General features: G+C 35.7%; 1 protein-coding gene across 2 annotated transcripts in view; it reads left to right on the top strand.

Annotated features, from left to right (window-relative positions):
- LOC140341681 (CD99 antigen-like) overlaps positions 1 to 13867 on the top strand; it is a 38083-nt gene extending 24216 nt beyond the window's left edge. The window contains exons 9-14 of one of the 2 annotated variants that reach the window (XM_072427546.1): positions 275 to 334; positions 3732 to 3752; positions 6166 to 6192; positions 7827 to 7940; positions 8147 to 8206; positions 11518 to 13867. In XM_072427546.1, the coding sequence (XP_072283647.1) occupies positions 275 to 334; positions 3732 to 3752; positions 6166 to 6192; positions 7827 to 7940; positions 8147 to 8206; positions 11518 to 11543 (308 nt within the window). In that variant the 3' untranslated portion in view covers positions 11544 to 13867. Of the gene's footprint in view, positions 1 to 274; positions 335 to 3731; positions 3753 to 6162; positions 6193 to 7826; positions 7941 to 8146; positions 8207 to 11517 lie in introns of both variants that reach the window. The other variant, XM_072427538.1, reaches the window with a different exon arrangement.
- Positions 13868 to 14370: the final 503 nt, after the last annotated feature.

Below are 14370 nucleotides of genomic sequence, written 5' to 3'. Positions count from 1 at the left end.
ACCCCTCAGTGTTAATGCAGTTGGAAGGCAATTCACCCATATGTATTTCAACTAAATTTTAGCAGTTTTGTCCCAATTTCTTTATGTTCCAATTTCTTTTCTACAAAAATTGTAACTGCACAGGGATTTTCCTCTTACACACTGGGCATGGATTGTACAAAGTCCAAAAACATTGACTGGTATACTTTCTAGTGAAATGACAAATGTGTCATGTTTTTTACGTGTATGCATTATAAGACTTACTCCTCTAATATTAGGGTTTCCTTCTTTTAAGCCTTCGGTGATGATGATCTGTTTGATGCTGCTGGAGGTGTGCACCCTAATGATCCCAAAGGTAAGAATACATTGATCTGACAGTAAATCAGTGGGGGTACAAAATTTATGCCCCACAATCTTTTGCACTTGACCTTGTGTTGATCCATAGGTGGTGGTAGTTATGCTTCTGCGATCCTTTGCTAAAACTTGGTTAGAAAACAGTTGCAGGTTTCTTGATCAAAAAAAGTTTTTAGTGGATTTAGAATTGTATACAAATTTTTGGTAGTTCTACTGGATTTATGCCAGCTGACAACTGTTATCTGTACCAGAATGGATTATATTTATTTAGTTTGTAAAACATAGAGAATTAAAATATATAGCTTTATTAGCACTTTGTGCAGTCCTTTTTATGTTCTGTATGAAGCAGGAAAAAAACACCTACTTCAGAGTGCTGATAGAAATAGAAAGTTGTATTTATCACAGTAATTACAGTACAGAGTATAATGGTTGCCAAAACAACTTCATAATAGTGATCATAAAAGTAGCCATTTATAAATATAAAAATCTAAAGAATGTGCTGCCAACAGGATTGTTATGACTGGCATGGATGATCGAATAGTGCATAATCTACGCTGTAGTAATCTATTCAAGTCAAAAAATAACTTCCCATTAGTAAGGCTAACTCACCTATAATTAGAATAACTTTAGTGAGTTTTAATAAAATAGTAAATTGGGCAAATAGCTAAATACATATATTTCTTTTCTTTTCACCATTTGTAAAGTTTTACATGCCAAACAGCCTGCCATTTTTGTGATATAGCTTGCTAATCCGTAAGATGGCTCTGCTGGGTCTTGGTTTAGCATTGCCGCTTCCCGGGATCCATAAATAGAAGGGATGACCCTGATTCCCTGGCCAGTGAGAAACACATAGAAAGGTTACATAGGAACTTAAATTGCTAAATCAGAATATTGTATTAGTTGAGAGTTTAAATCACAATTTTGGTTTTGACAAAATATCAAACCATGTTGCTGGTAAAACCATAAACCTATAAAAAGTTTTGCTTGTGTAGCTATTTGCTTGCCTGGTGTTTTGTTTTAAAGGTAGTATGTACGCATTACACAGTTTAACATTGATTATCTCATCACAATGGCACCAGGCAAGGGATGAGATCTATTAGGAAGCAAGTGAACAGTCCATTTTTGAACGTGATGTATTGAGCTAGCTTAACAACATTTGACAAGGACCAGATTGTTGTGGGTGGATAGCTGGGTGAGATCTCCAGAATGATAGGTCTTTGGTGTGTTTCCAATACGCAGTTGTTAGTCCTTAACAGAAATATCCAAGGGAGAACAATTGGTAAACTGGCAACATGATCCTAATGGCCAACGTACAATATTGTATGATGGTGGAGGTGGGCTAGCCCATCTAGTTTAATCCCACAGCAGCCCAATTAGACAAAGGTATTAGAACACACTAAATCACCTTTGGTGCTGCATAGCAGGAGGCCACACGAGTGTCACTACTGGGTAATGGAGCTGGTATGATGAATCAATTTTTGTTTTAGATCACTGGGGGTGGGTGAGTATCGGTTACCTGGAGAAGAGTTAGCAGCAGCATGTACTATGGGAAAAAGTCACCGGCTCCTGCCAAACTGACGTCCAGGACGCCCAGCTAACATCTTTTTGTAAGATACCACAGGACACCCTTAGTGGTCTTGTGGAATGCATTTCTCAAAGGGTCAGGGCTGTTTTTTGGTGGCACAAGGGTGACCTACATAATATTGGGCAGGTGGTTTTAAGGTTTTTACTGATTTAATGTATATACTGCAGTAAATACATAATAATGTCAGACGGATTATTGCCATTTTCAAATTGAAAAATATATACTGTGCAGTCTTATGATATGCTGTTCAGATACCAGTCAGCAGTCTAAAATTCTAGAACTGCAAAAGTTTTTTTTAGATGAACAATTGGGAAGTGGTGAGGGGAAGTTATAGAACTGATAAATCTCCTTTTTTGCCATGCCATTGGACAGCCCTGTAGAAATGCACCAGGCATGGTCCTGTTATGGTCAATTTATTTTGTACCTAGACAACAAAATATGTCATTAAATATGTTTTCTTATGCATACTCCTTTCCCACAGCTTGGTTTTGTAATCATAATTCTGCAGTATTATTTACTGTGGATCAGCCAGATGTTTTGAGTGCTATCTTCCTGTTTTAATATATCACTTGGCAACAATACCCTCTAAAATGTTTAAGTAACCACAACCTGAGTAATTCGGGTTTCCTAAATTGAATAAAAAAAACACTCAAAGCTGAAATGAATGTTATGTGTGGGGGGTGGCATACAATATTATTTGCAAATTGCTAATAGGAAGCTGCTGAGAGCTTTAGCTTTAATTTTATAAAAAAAACATCCACTGCTTTATGAAGCTTAATATACTGTATGCATCCTGATTGTACCATAATATTCAGATCTAGTATAAACTATGTAGTTCAAGGGCTGCTCTGAATTCATACTGAATGAAAGGATTCCTCAGGTGTGTCCTCATAGCAAAGCTTTAATAAATATAAATGAGAGAGTGGACAGATTGTATAGTGTATTATCATCATGAAACATTGACCAGGCATTATACTATATTTCTTTGTACACTGAAATTACTGCATTATATGGCATGTTCTGTGGACCGTTCAGGACTTTGACATTTTGTAAAGGAGAGATTTGACCATTTGAAAACTTTTTAGTATTCTTCTCACATTTATATGCTTTTTATTATGGCAAATACTAAGCTGAACACAATGCTTGGCTTGTGCTGAGATTGGAGAAATAAATAATGCTTTCCTGCCTAGATTCCCTGTTGGGTTTCAAACTAAAATATATTTTATTACAAATAAAAATATATATTCCCAATGGATGCAATATGGTCGAAAGAGAAATTGGGAAAAAAAATGACCAGTACTTTAAAGAAAATCAGATGATTTTATACCTTACAGCATTATTTGCTTTAATGGTCAATATTTTCAGTCCTGTGATTAATTCTAAAACTCCTTTGTAAAGAATATTGCTATGACAAATAATGATAGATCCTGGTATTGCTCTGATTCATTCAGTGACTCCTCATGCATACTAACAACCTGCAGGATCTCCCAGTGAGAACAAGTGCTGCCATGTTCATGTCACGTGCATGATGTATCATCCTTTCACGTTTCATAGAGCAAAGACACCTCGAGTGGCAGATACGGCCTTTTCAGGTTGCACATACAGCAATATTGATATCTTTGATATTGCTGCTGTTAAGTAAGTTGACTGATGACCGGCTGAACAGCCAACAATCATGTTTTGTTGTGTAGAGCTTACATCAAAATAACACCGCTCTGTATTGTTTCTTATTTCAGATTAAATCTGTTCTGTGTTCTTATCTGTATAATGGTTAAATAGTAATGTTACATTACTTTTTTTTTTATTCTTTTAGAAACTGATGGAAAACCAGGTGGTACGTAAAGAATTCCATTATTGTTCTTATGTTACATTCCATGTAAATTTTAAATTCTTGGTATGATTTGAAGGGTCAGTCCATTCTAAATGAATGTTTTGATCCAAGACTAATTGTTGTAATGTGAGTTACCTGCAGTGAAATCTCACTTTTCAGGTTTACATATACCCACCCCAAACACTGTGTATGTGAAAAAGTACCCGTAAAAGACTCTTTACACTTTTACATTTGGTCTTGCACCCATCTTCCTTCCGTAGTGCCTATGGAAGGATGATGTCACTATTTTCCAGGTAGAATCTTTTGGAAAACAAAATCCTTAGAGGAGATGCTCTTGCAATAAAGTGTTTTCTTGTGAAATTTTGTCTTCTCTACGTTCCATGGGACCTAAGCTGAAATAATAGTGACATCACACCTAGTGGCTTGTAAGGTTACTTTTTACATACATATAGTTGGTGATTGGTAGAAGGGATAAGGCCACCATAAGCTTTGATTTTAGTTAATGGTTTTATTTAAATGCCTAGATATGTCCAACTACCAGTCTGTCACCTTGTTATAAAGTTCTGATAAGCACCACAATATAGAAATGAGTCCACGAAACTAAAAAGGTTGGTGTAGACTGAACCAAGAACAGAGATGGCAGTAACTTGACTACATCTATAATTAAAAAGTACTTGTTTTATGGACTGACCTTTTTTAAAGATGCTTTATTGCTAAACATGCATACGCTGTGTGTGGTGCCTGTTTCAGCTTTAACTAACGCTGATATTTCATAATTTGTACAAGCAAATGATTGTTAAAGGGTCCATTCTCACAAAAATGATATGGAAATATGGACTGAATCAGATATTTAGTTGGGGAGGTTTAATTCCTGAGTATACATACCAGGGCAAGCAATTATGGGGATGTATTTCTGTGTTCGCCAGTTACTGGAATGTGGCCGGCAACATTACAAAACGCCCAGGCATGAATTTGTGAAAGGAAGACAGATCTCACTTTTGGAGAATTTTTAGACACTCTATGGTCAAAAGTATGTGGACATCCCTCCAAATTATTAGGTTTAGGGGTGATTTTTTTTTATGTTCATTTTATACAGAAAACAGATCACTTATTTGTCACATCTTTTTAACATAATTGTCACTTTCACTATTACAAATTGGAGATTGCTTTATAAAGTTGCACTTACCCAGTTAGCATTTATCACTTTACAAATGCCAAAGCGATCATTGGGGTTTGTTTTAAATTCCCTGCCACTTTTGCAGTGATCACCAACTTTAATAGAACTATCAGTTAGAGGCTGCTGCATGTTGGCAATCTTTGGCAGCAATGAAAGTTGATTGCCCTGTTTATAATTATAGAGTTGTGATTAGATTGCGAAAAATGGCAAACCAAAGCAGAGGGATCCTCCTGTGAAGAGACTTCTTGGTGTTCCCTGTAAAGTGTACTTTTGTTGCACAGTACACAAAATCTTGCCGAAAGAATAGTGAAGGATGTTATAGCAGAAATGGGGGGCTTGATTATGGGATAGGATATTCCACAATGATAAGGGCCAGCAATGTCCAATACCTCTAACATCACTTTTCAGTGTACTGGCCCTTTACAAGCTACTGCATCTGTTTGTATTGTGCATTACCAGCTTCACTTGCCCACATCAAGCTTATCCTGAGCATTTTTAATAAAAACAATTACATCAAAATTAAAGATCAAAAAGCTATGCTTGCAGTTACAACTGTGCTTGCTCTTCTTACCTTGTCGCTTCTTTATCAGTATAATGCTTACTTGATTTTAAAAGAAAAGAAACTAAAAGTTGCAAAGTTTTTTTTTTTTTTTTTGTCCCTGGGAAAATATAAATGTGCATTAAAAATTTGCATTGATCTAACATTTAAAAGGCCATCTAAATGCTTAGTGTAATATTTTAGAAAGGCGAGGGTACGGATTTATTTTTAGTAGGTGTCAGTGGGAGTTGTGTAAATTATTAATGAAAGTGTAAATTTTGGATGGGGAGGGGGTGTTGTCATTGGATCCCACTGATCCTACATATCTTGCTTGTAAATTTTGCTAGGCCGTGCCATGCAGCCATCGTCTGGTATGTTTTAGTCAATTTCTCATTAACTTAGAGGTTATTCTCTTTGTTCTGATAGATTTTGTCTCCGTTTTGTTTTTATAAAAGAAAAATTAGATTTAACTGAAAAAATGATCACATGAATGCAGTTTATTTTTGGTGATGGATCTTTTGATGTCTTGTTTCCTTCTTTGCATGTTGGCCAGTTTATTACATTGACTTTTGTTGCGTAATCTGCATGTTTCCTTTTTGCATGTCTGCAGTATGCTTTGCCTTATGCCTCAGGATTGGTAATGGTGCATAATATCAACAACATCCAAATAACTATTTTTTTTTTTTTTTTTTATTTAGCAGGTGAAGAACAGCAGGGTGACGGACAAGGTGCTTATTAATTTTATGCTTGTATCATATGTATATATATTTAAAAAGAATACGTTTAATTTTCCTTGTGATCAAGAAAACGGCAGCCTAATAAAAACTTCCATAATCCCCTAATCTCCTGTACCTTTTATACCCTTTATAGACCATAACAATTATTTCTTTACCATTCACCCAATTCTACATTTTTTTACATACATTTATTTATTAGGAATACAGTTTTCTTAAAGATTTCTTTGTGTCATATACCTCTTGTAAAGAGCTGTGTAAAATGTTGGCGCTATATACATACTGGATAATATTTTACGAGTCACACCTGTACACTGATTTATTATGCTTGCCAAGACTGTGGAAGATTCATTCAAGGTCCATTGGGGTACCTGGGTGATCCAGCAACTCTTGAATTGATTTCTTAAGAAAAATTTGCAATTATTGACAAATGTTTTTAATTCATTCCAGATTTCCTGGTTCTTCTTTGTCTATCTTCACCAGTCTTGAAGAGTTTTATTAAATCAGACCCTATATATGAATAAAATATGATTGTTAAATACATTGTAACAATACACTGTTTGCATTTTTTCTTATTTAAAGGAGCAACTGTATTGACAGCCACTCTTGCTATGTAATATGTTGAAAATCCCAGCTGTTATTTTGACAATGGGTAACAGCAATTGAGCTCTGATGGGGAGAACAGCTGAATATAGGAAATGTGTCCCAGAAACTTGGGATATACCCCCAAAGAATAACTACAACAAAGTGCTGAAATAGTATACACACTCTAAAAGTTAGCAATAAGCCAATGTCATAAAAAATGTTTACTTCTGATGCACAGATTGGAGTGTTGCTTACAGCTCTAGAGATCTATAGTACTGGATTGTGTGCCGTTTATTTTAGGCATAAACTTTTTTCAGAAAAGGGTATAGTATTTTCAGTATATTGATTTACTCCTACTTCAGGACAAATGGTTTGGTAATAATTAGATCTTGATTTTTTTCTTGTAATGCTAAATAAACATTATTCAAATTTTTGGATTGGATTAAAATAATGAATTGACCAAAAATATTTCCATTTTCAATCCGTATTTTGGCAGAATATGAATAAAAAATGGCTCACGCAGGGGGTCGTTTTTGTGTTGTTTGATTAGAACTGTATTCAAATCAAAACCATGCCCGTGCATGGTCACTTAAGGTGCTTAACAGCTTGATGATGACAGACTTATATTTCATAAAATTATATTTTTTTCATATATATATATATATATATATATATATATATATATATATATATATATATATATATATATATATATATATAGCCACCTTTAATTGAAAGAATGTTTTTTAGATCAGATGTTTTCTAATAATTGTCTTAAACATTTGCCAAATATGTCTAATAATTGTCTTTGACCATTCTGCCAAAATCAACTTGTCTGCTTACCAATTTTTTTAATTTTAAAAGTATTGCAATGCTTTAATAAATGCAAAAAATATTGGGTAATTTTTCCAGAATGTGTGAGCTGATAAACTTGCCTAAGAGTTATAGGGATACTTATGAGCAGGATGTGGAGGGTCTGTATTCTTTGTAATCCATCAGAAATGTCTTTTGACTGACAAGTGTCTATGCTTTTGTTTGTGCAGAAAAACAGAGTGTCATAGCTGGTATTTTAAGTGCTTTGGGTGTTGCTGCTGTTGGGGCAGTATCAAGTTTCATCGCCTACCAGAAGAAAAAGCTTTGCTTTAAAGGCCAAGCAGGTACGTTACCCTTACTATATTTCACAAATGGTCCTCTATTTTACATATGCATTATATAGAGAATTGCATAAAAGTATGCAGTACTATTCTACAAAAACACAGATTTTTGTTATCGCAACTCACTCCAGGATATTTATACTGTGTGTGTATATTATATGTAAAGTGTGGTCATTAAATATTACTAATTGTATCACATTTAAATGTAGAACCAGATCCAGAAAATGTTAACATGGATAATCAAAAAGGAGATCAAAATGACCCACAAGGTGAGCTTTTTCTTCAGATAAGTGTACTTAACATTTTTGCTACACAACTGTATGTGTATTTGTTGTTCCAAATAGTTTTTTTGACAAGTTCTTCTTTATTATATGCTTACCATACATAAATAGTTAAATTATTTATATAAAAAAGTCTTTTTAATTACAGTATCTGCCAAGACCAGTGCATGGTACTTGTATAGAAAACACACATAAAATATTTTTAATTTGATCAACAATCTCATTTATTGGCTTAATTATGAAACCTTTCTGTTCACCTAACTTTTTAACTCTCACTTTTATAAATGAAGCAAACCAATGACATTATTTGTGTATAAATATCACAATATATCGGGAAATAGCCGGTTTCCCTTTTGAGAAATAAGCCCCAGGATGTTTTATCTGCACAGTTCTTCCAGGACAGAAAGTGGAAAAGCCTCCAAATTAGCCTGATGTCCTTAGTACTATCATTTTTGTATGAAAAGTTAAGCATCCTTCAAATTTTATCCCCAAAGGTTCACTCTAAGCCTAGCCTAGTCTTGTTTTGTTTCTAACACATGTATTTGGTTGCACCAAACCTCTACTTGTTTGCATAATAACCTGTGAGCTTAGGATGTTTATTCAGCTGACATCCTTCCCTGACCCAATAATGGATTACATCCTTTTGTTTACCCACCACTAACAGGCATTTGATGAAGAGTTCCATTTAAAGAAAAATATAGTTTGTTAGTCTAATAGCTTATTTAAAGTGAACTTGTATATGTAGATGCCATTAAAAAGAAGAAGGTTGAGTGTTAGGGTGGTGACACGCAGTTGGAGGTATTTGATATTGTGCTCATTGGAAAATCTGTGTCTGTAATCCTTTTTCTCTCCTGTAAAGAAAAGGAAAATAGGTTCAAACATGTGTCCTTATTGTGCACACAAGCCAGGATGCAAGGTCCACTTGAGCCTAAATAAGATCTTCAAAGATCCTCCTGCCTGCCCTTGCTAACATATGAATTGGCACAATTATATGAATATATGAATTGGCTTACAATTCACAACATTATTTAGATGTGTCTGTGAAGGTTCTTATTAGTACCAGTAATAGCCAGTATTAGTTGGTTGTATTCAACTGGAACTGTTTTGTAACATTTGAATATATTAGTATATTATTTAAAGCATTTGCATGTGGTTTGTTAAAGCCCAAACAACCCCAAAATTGAAAATTGGAATGGCAAATACCTTAATAAATGCGTACAGCCTATAAAAAAGAAATGTAGTGGACAGAATATCTATTTTACTGTTAAAGTTTGGCTTTAAATACATTTTTTATAACATTAAAATACTAAAATATCTAGAAGACACTGCTTTACCTTCTCCTTGTACATGCTGAATGAATATTGGCACAGTAAGGTACTCTGTAACTGCTCCAAGGATAGCTATAGTGAGAGAAAAAATATTTGATCCCCTGCTGATTTTGTACGTTTGTCCTCTGACAAAGAAATGACCAGTCTATAATTGTAGTGGTAGGTTTATTGTAGCTGTCAGAGACAGAATAACAACAAAAGAACCCTCAAAAACCCAGTGCTCAAAAGTCAGAGCTTGATATGCATTGTAATGAGTGAAATAAGTATTTGATCTCCTATCACTCTGTAAGGGAGTGCTCCTAATCCAAGCTTGTTACAGTACCCGTATAAAAGACACCTGTCCACAGAAGCAATCAATCAATCAGATTCCAAACTCGCCACCATGGCCAAGACCAAGAGCTATCTAAGGATGTCAGAGACAAGATTGTAGACCTACACAAGGCTGGACTGGGCTACAAGACTATCGCCAACCAGCTTGGCACAATAATTCTCAAATGGATGACACACAAAATAACTGTCAATCTCCCTTGGCCTGGGGCTCCATTCAAGATCTCCCCTCGTGGAGTTGCAATGATCATGAGAACGGTGACGAAGCAGCCCAGAACTACACAGGGGGAACTTGTCAATGATCTCAGGGCAGCTGGGACCATAGTCTCCAAGAAAACAATTGGTAACACACTGTGCCATGAAGGCCTGAAATCTTGCTGAGCCCGCAAGCTCCCCTTGCACATGTACAGGCCCGTCTGGCGTTTTGCCAATGATCACCTGAATGATCCATAGGAAAACTGGCTGAAAGTGTTGTGGTCAGATGAGACCAAAATTGAGCTCTTTGGCATCAACTCAACTCGTCCTGTTTGGAGGAGGAGGAATGCTGCCTATGACCCCAGGAACACCATCCCCACTGTCAAACATGGAGGTGGATGCTTTGGGGGTTTCTGCTAAGGGGACAGGACACCTTCACCGCATTGAAGGGACAATGGACTGGGCCATGTACCGTCAAATCTTGGGTGACCATCTCCTTCCCTCAGCCAGGGCATTGAAAATGGGTCGTGGATGGGTATTTCAGCATGACAATGACCCAAAACACACGGCCAATGCAACAAAGGAGTGGCTCGAGAAGAAGCTCATGAAGGTCCTGGAGTGGCCTAGCCAGTCTCCAGACTGGTTGATAGGGGATCAAATACTTATTTCACTCATTACAGTGCACATCAAGCTCTGATATTTGATGAGCACTGTGGTTTTGAGGGTTCTTTTGTTGTTATTCTGTCTCTCTCACCTACGATTACAATTATAGACAGGTCATTTTTTTGTCAGAGGCCAAACGTACAAAATCGCCAGGGGATCAAATACTTCTTTCCCTCACTGTATAATTAGTAGCTGCTGCTAAAATCGGCTTGCCTTTAGTAGGTCTCCTAGTGGTGGAGAATAAATACCATATTATTACACATGAGTTCATTATGAAGTGTTTTTAAAGTATTGCTGCAGTAAGGGGTACTGTCGGATATTTCCTACATATGTCCCAAGCCTTGATTACTATAGAGGTTTTGAGATAGGAAAAGTGTCTGTATTAGGAATTGGTGATAACATTTTGTGTGTTTTTCCCTGAGAGGTATTTATCCTGTACATGTGTGGTTACTTGAAATATAAAAGTAGATAGGTATACTTAACTGAAAGGCTACTAGCCCTCTGATTTTATCATTTATTGCAGTTCATAGGAATATTGGGGCTTTTTTCATTCTCTAAAAAAAAAAGCATTCAGGTCTTCAGGGAATCCATTCTACAATTACTATATCCATAGCTCACATTACATGGTGGTCAGTGGGAAGAATTCCACCCTTACAGATACCCAAAAAGATCATTAGTGTCACCTAAACGGTCATGAGAGGCACAAGGTTGAGAATCACTGCTCTAAAACTTAGAATTGCATCATGTACGACTTTGTGATTTATAACCATGCATTTTATCTTTCAGCTCAAACTAACCTACTTTCAAAGTAAAAGCTGGAACTGAAGATGGTCATCGCATCCCAGAGAAAAAGAATTCTAGAAGAAAGTTTTGCCATTTGTGCACAACTAGATAATAATGAATTGAATACGCCAAAGTTCTGCAGAAAATGGTTATGAGCACAGTATAGAATGTTTGTTGACTTTTTATACCAGAATGTCTTGTGTCTCCTCTAGATTTGTGTATCAAACACCAAGTTTAGTTTCTCTGGGAAAGTTGCACCTGAAATAAGTGCGATTCACTTTTATTCTTCAATTGGTTTTAACATTTTTTTTTTTAATATGAAATTCCAAAATTTATTATCTAAATGTAAAATGATCATTTAAGAAAAAATCTGTGCTTCTCCCAAGTGTTTGTTCCTGATTTTTAAATATTTGCATTAGAATTATGACTGCTTATACACTGAGGGAGGAAGGTTAGGTCGTTTTAGATGTAATCTGCCAAGCTTTAACCGGGTATAGAGCACAGATGACTGTCCACACTTATTCTGTACCATCCCTGGTACTGGACTGGTTTGATAAACTATATGGTAGCATAGTGGCCTTGTTATATTGTACATTCAGCCATTGTGCAACCATTCCCATTGGTTTTCTCAAAATCAAAACATTCTGCTTGGGCACCAAAATTCTCTATTATTGAAATGTCACTACATGTTCTTATAGTCAAATTTTTGTTTTACATTCTGAGTTTGAGTTCAAGATTGACAACCTAATTTTCAGATGTATGACCAGCCTAAAGGAGAACCCCAAGTAAAACATGATCTAATAATATGTAAAGTGAAAAATGTTCTGCTTTTTGCTTCTAAATAGGCTGGTTTGGAGAAAAAAAATCTATAAAGCTTTATTACTGTAGCCAGAAATAAAGCCTGTTTTGGACAACCTAACGTCCATTCAGTTAATGCATTTATATGCTATGTACTACATTGGATTGGCAGAAGTAACTTTCAACTGATGTCATTTGTAATATTCATTTAATGCATTGTTGTAACTGGCTGGCATTCTCCCTTATAAATCTATTGTGCAGATTTTTCCTGCCAATCTGTTCTTTTAGTTGTGTTCTGCACACTCCACTGGCTTAGAAATACTGTAACAGAATTAGAAATGTTGCACATAGCTACAAGTTTAAAGAAAACTGATTTGTCACAATGAACAACTGCTTAACCCATCTTGTGGGTTTCATTGTTCATTTTTATAAATCGGCCTTAGACTATAGAATTGTTTACATCTACATCTAGACTCTCATTTTAATTAAGCCATAGCAAAATCAATTCTTTCACTTTTTTTATTGAATTCCATTCTTTAGTATGTATGTAAGCTGACATAGACCTTAAGAAATCAGCAGCAAGGTATATTGATCCTTGGTACCTCATGTGGCTTAATGTTCAGTTTTGAAGTCAAGTAAAGAAGAAAAGTAAAATAATTTTCTGTGTTTGTCAAAATAAAAGCCATTACTGAACATTATGTGCATCAGCAAAAAGTTCCTAATGATAAGAGATTCCCTTACATTTGAATGTGTGTGAAGTCACTTCCATCTAATTCTTCTCTTGTATTACTCTTGGTTTTTGGTCAGCAACCCAGGATAGGTTGGAAGTTGGAGTTGGAAAGGATGCCTAAAGAGACCATGCAAAATAGTGCTGCAGGTATAAAGTACAGACATCTTTATGGCCAAATTGTGCTTGTACATTGAACAAATTGTGTTGTACATTTCCACTAACTCCCACACACCTTTCTATTGGCTCATCACTATGATGGGATACCTCACTGGTCAACAGGAATTTGCCGGAGCCTCAACACTGATCAGGAAGTTCTGAAGCTTTGACGATCAGTACTGCTCAAGATTTGATCATAACTGAGGTCTTGTTAGATATATGCAGTGCATGTGCAATCTAATTTCTTTAAGGAAAAATACTCAGCCTTGTATGATTAGGAACCCTAGTATGCTGCACTACACTTGCCTACCCTGAAGCTCCACCTTGAGTTCCTCCATCAACATCCAGTTGGAGGTCAACCCCAATTATATTAGGTATTATGACAGACAGTGCCATTTCCAATACTTAGTCAACTGTTCAGGCGGTTTGAAGTAGAGTTGTTCTTTTTAGGTAGCCAGTTTCAAGAAATCAATGTTCAATACTTACAATTTAATAAGTCCTGAATAATGCAAGTCTGTCATGGAGGTCCTTAGGGCAAAACAATGTTGTATGTACCTAGACATGTGCTTCAACTTCTTGTTCATGCTCATGTGTGTTTTCATTTTCTCTAAACATGTCAATTGGATGTTAAAATGTAGTAAATAAAATGTTTTTTTTTTCTTTTTTAAATATTGTCTAATCCTTTTTATTACACAGAGATATTCAGAGAGTTAGTCTTACCACAAAACTACAGAATTGACAAAGACAAATGGAAGGGTGTATGGTTAATTTTAACTGATACCAACACAGCTTAGTCATGCATAGCACCTAACCAACAAAAACAACAACAGATAAAAGTTAACTCTACAAACGCATACATAGACACTTGTTCGGCAGCATCGTACATTCTTGTGAAATCTTCTTATGCCCTATGTGATCCAGTGCTGCCATCTCTAGTGCTGTCCACCACTTGACACACAAACAACACGTGTTCCATGTCCCTCAGTTCTTGTTTTTTACCTAGATGTGGCACTGGTTTGTCTTGGGTGGATTTGTGAATACCAAGAATTACAAAGAATGAAAAGCAACATTTATTAGGGTCACAAAAGCTGGTCTCCTTTTACGTGGTTTTGTATATGTCTCAGGTAATTTCTGCTTAATTTTAAAGATAAAAATAAATAAAGCTCACTAAT

The sequence above is a fragment of the Pyxicephalus adspersus genome, chromosome 1 (genome assembly GCF_032062135.1).
Source record: "Pyxicephalus adspersus chromosome 1, UCB_Pads_2.0, whole genome shotgun sequence".
NCBI lineage: Eukaryota > Metazoa > Chordata > Amphibia > Anura > Pyxicephalidae > Pyxicephalus > Pyxicephalus adspersus.
The sequence above is the reverse complement of the archived record's forward strand: the minus strand, read 5'-3'. Positions and strand labels throughout refer to the sequence as shown.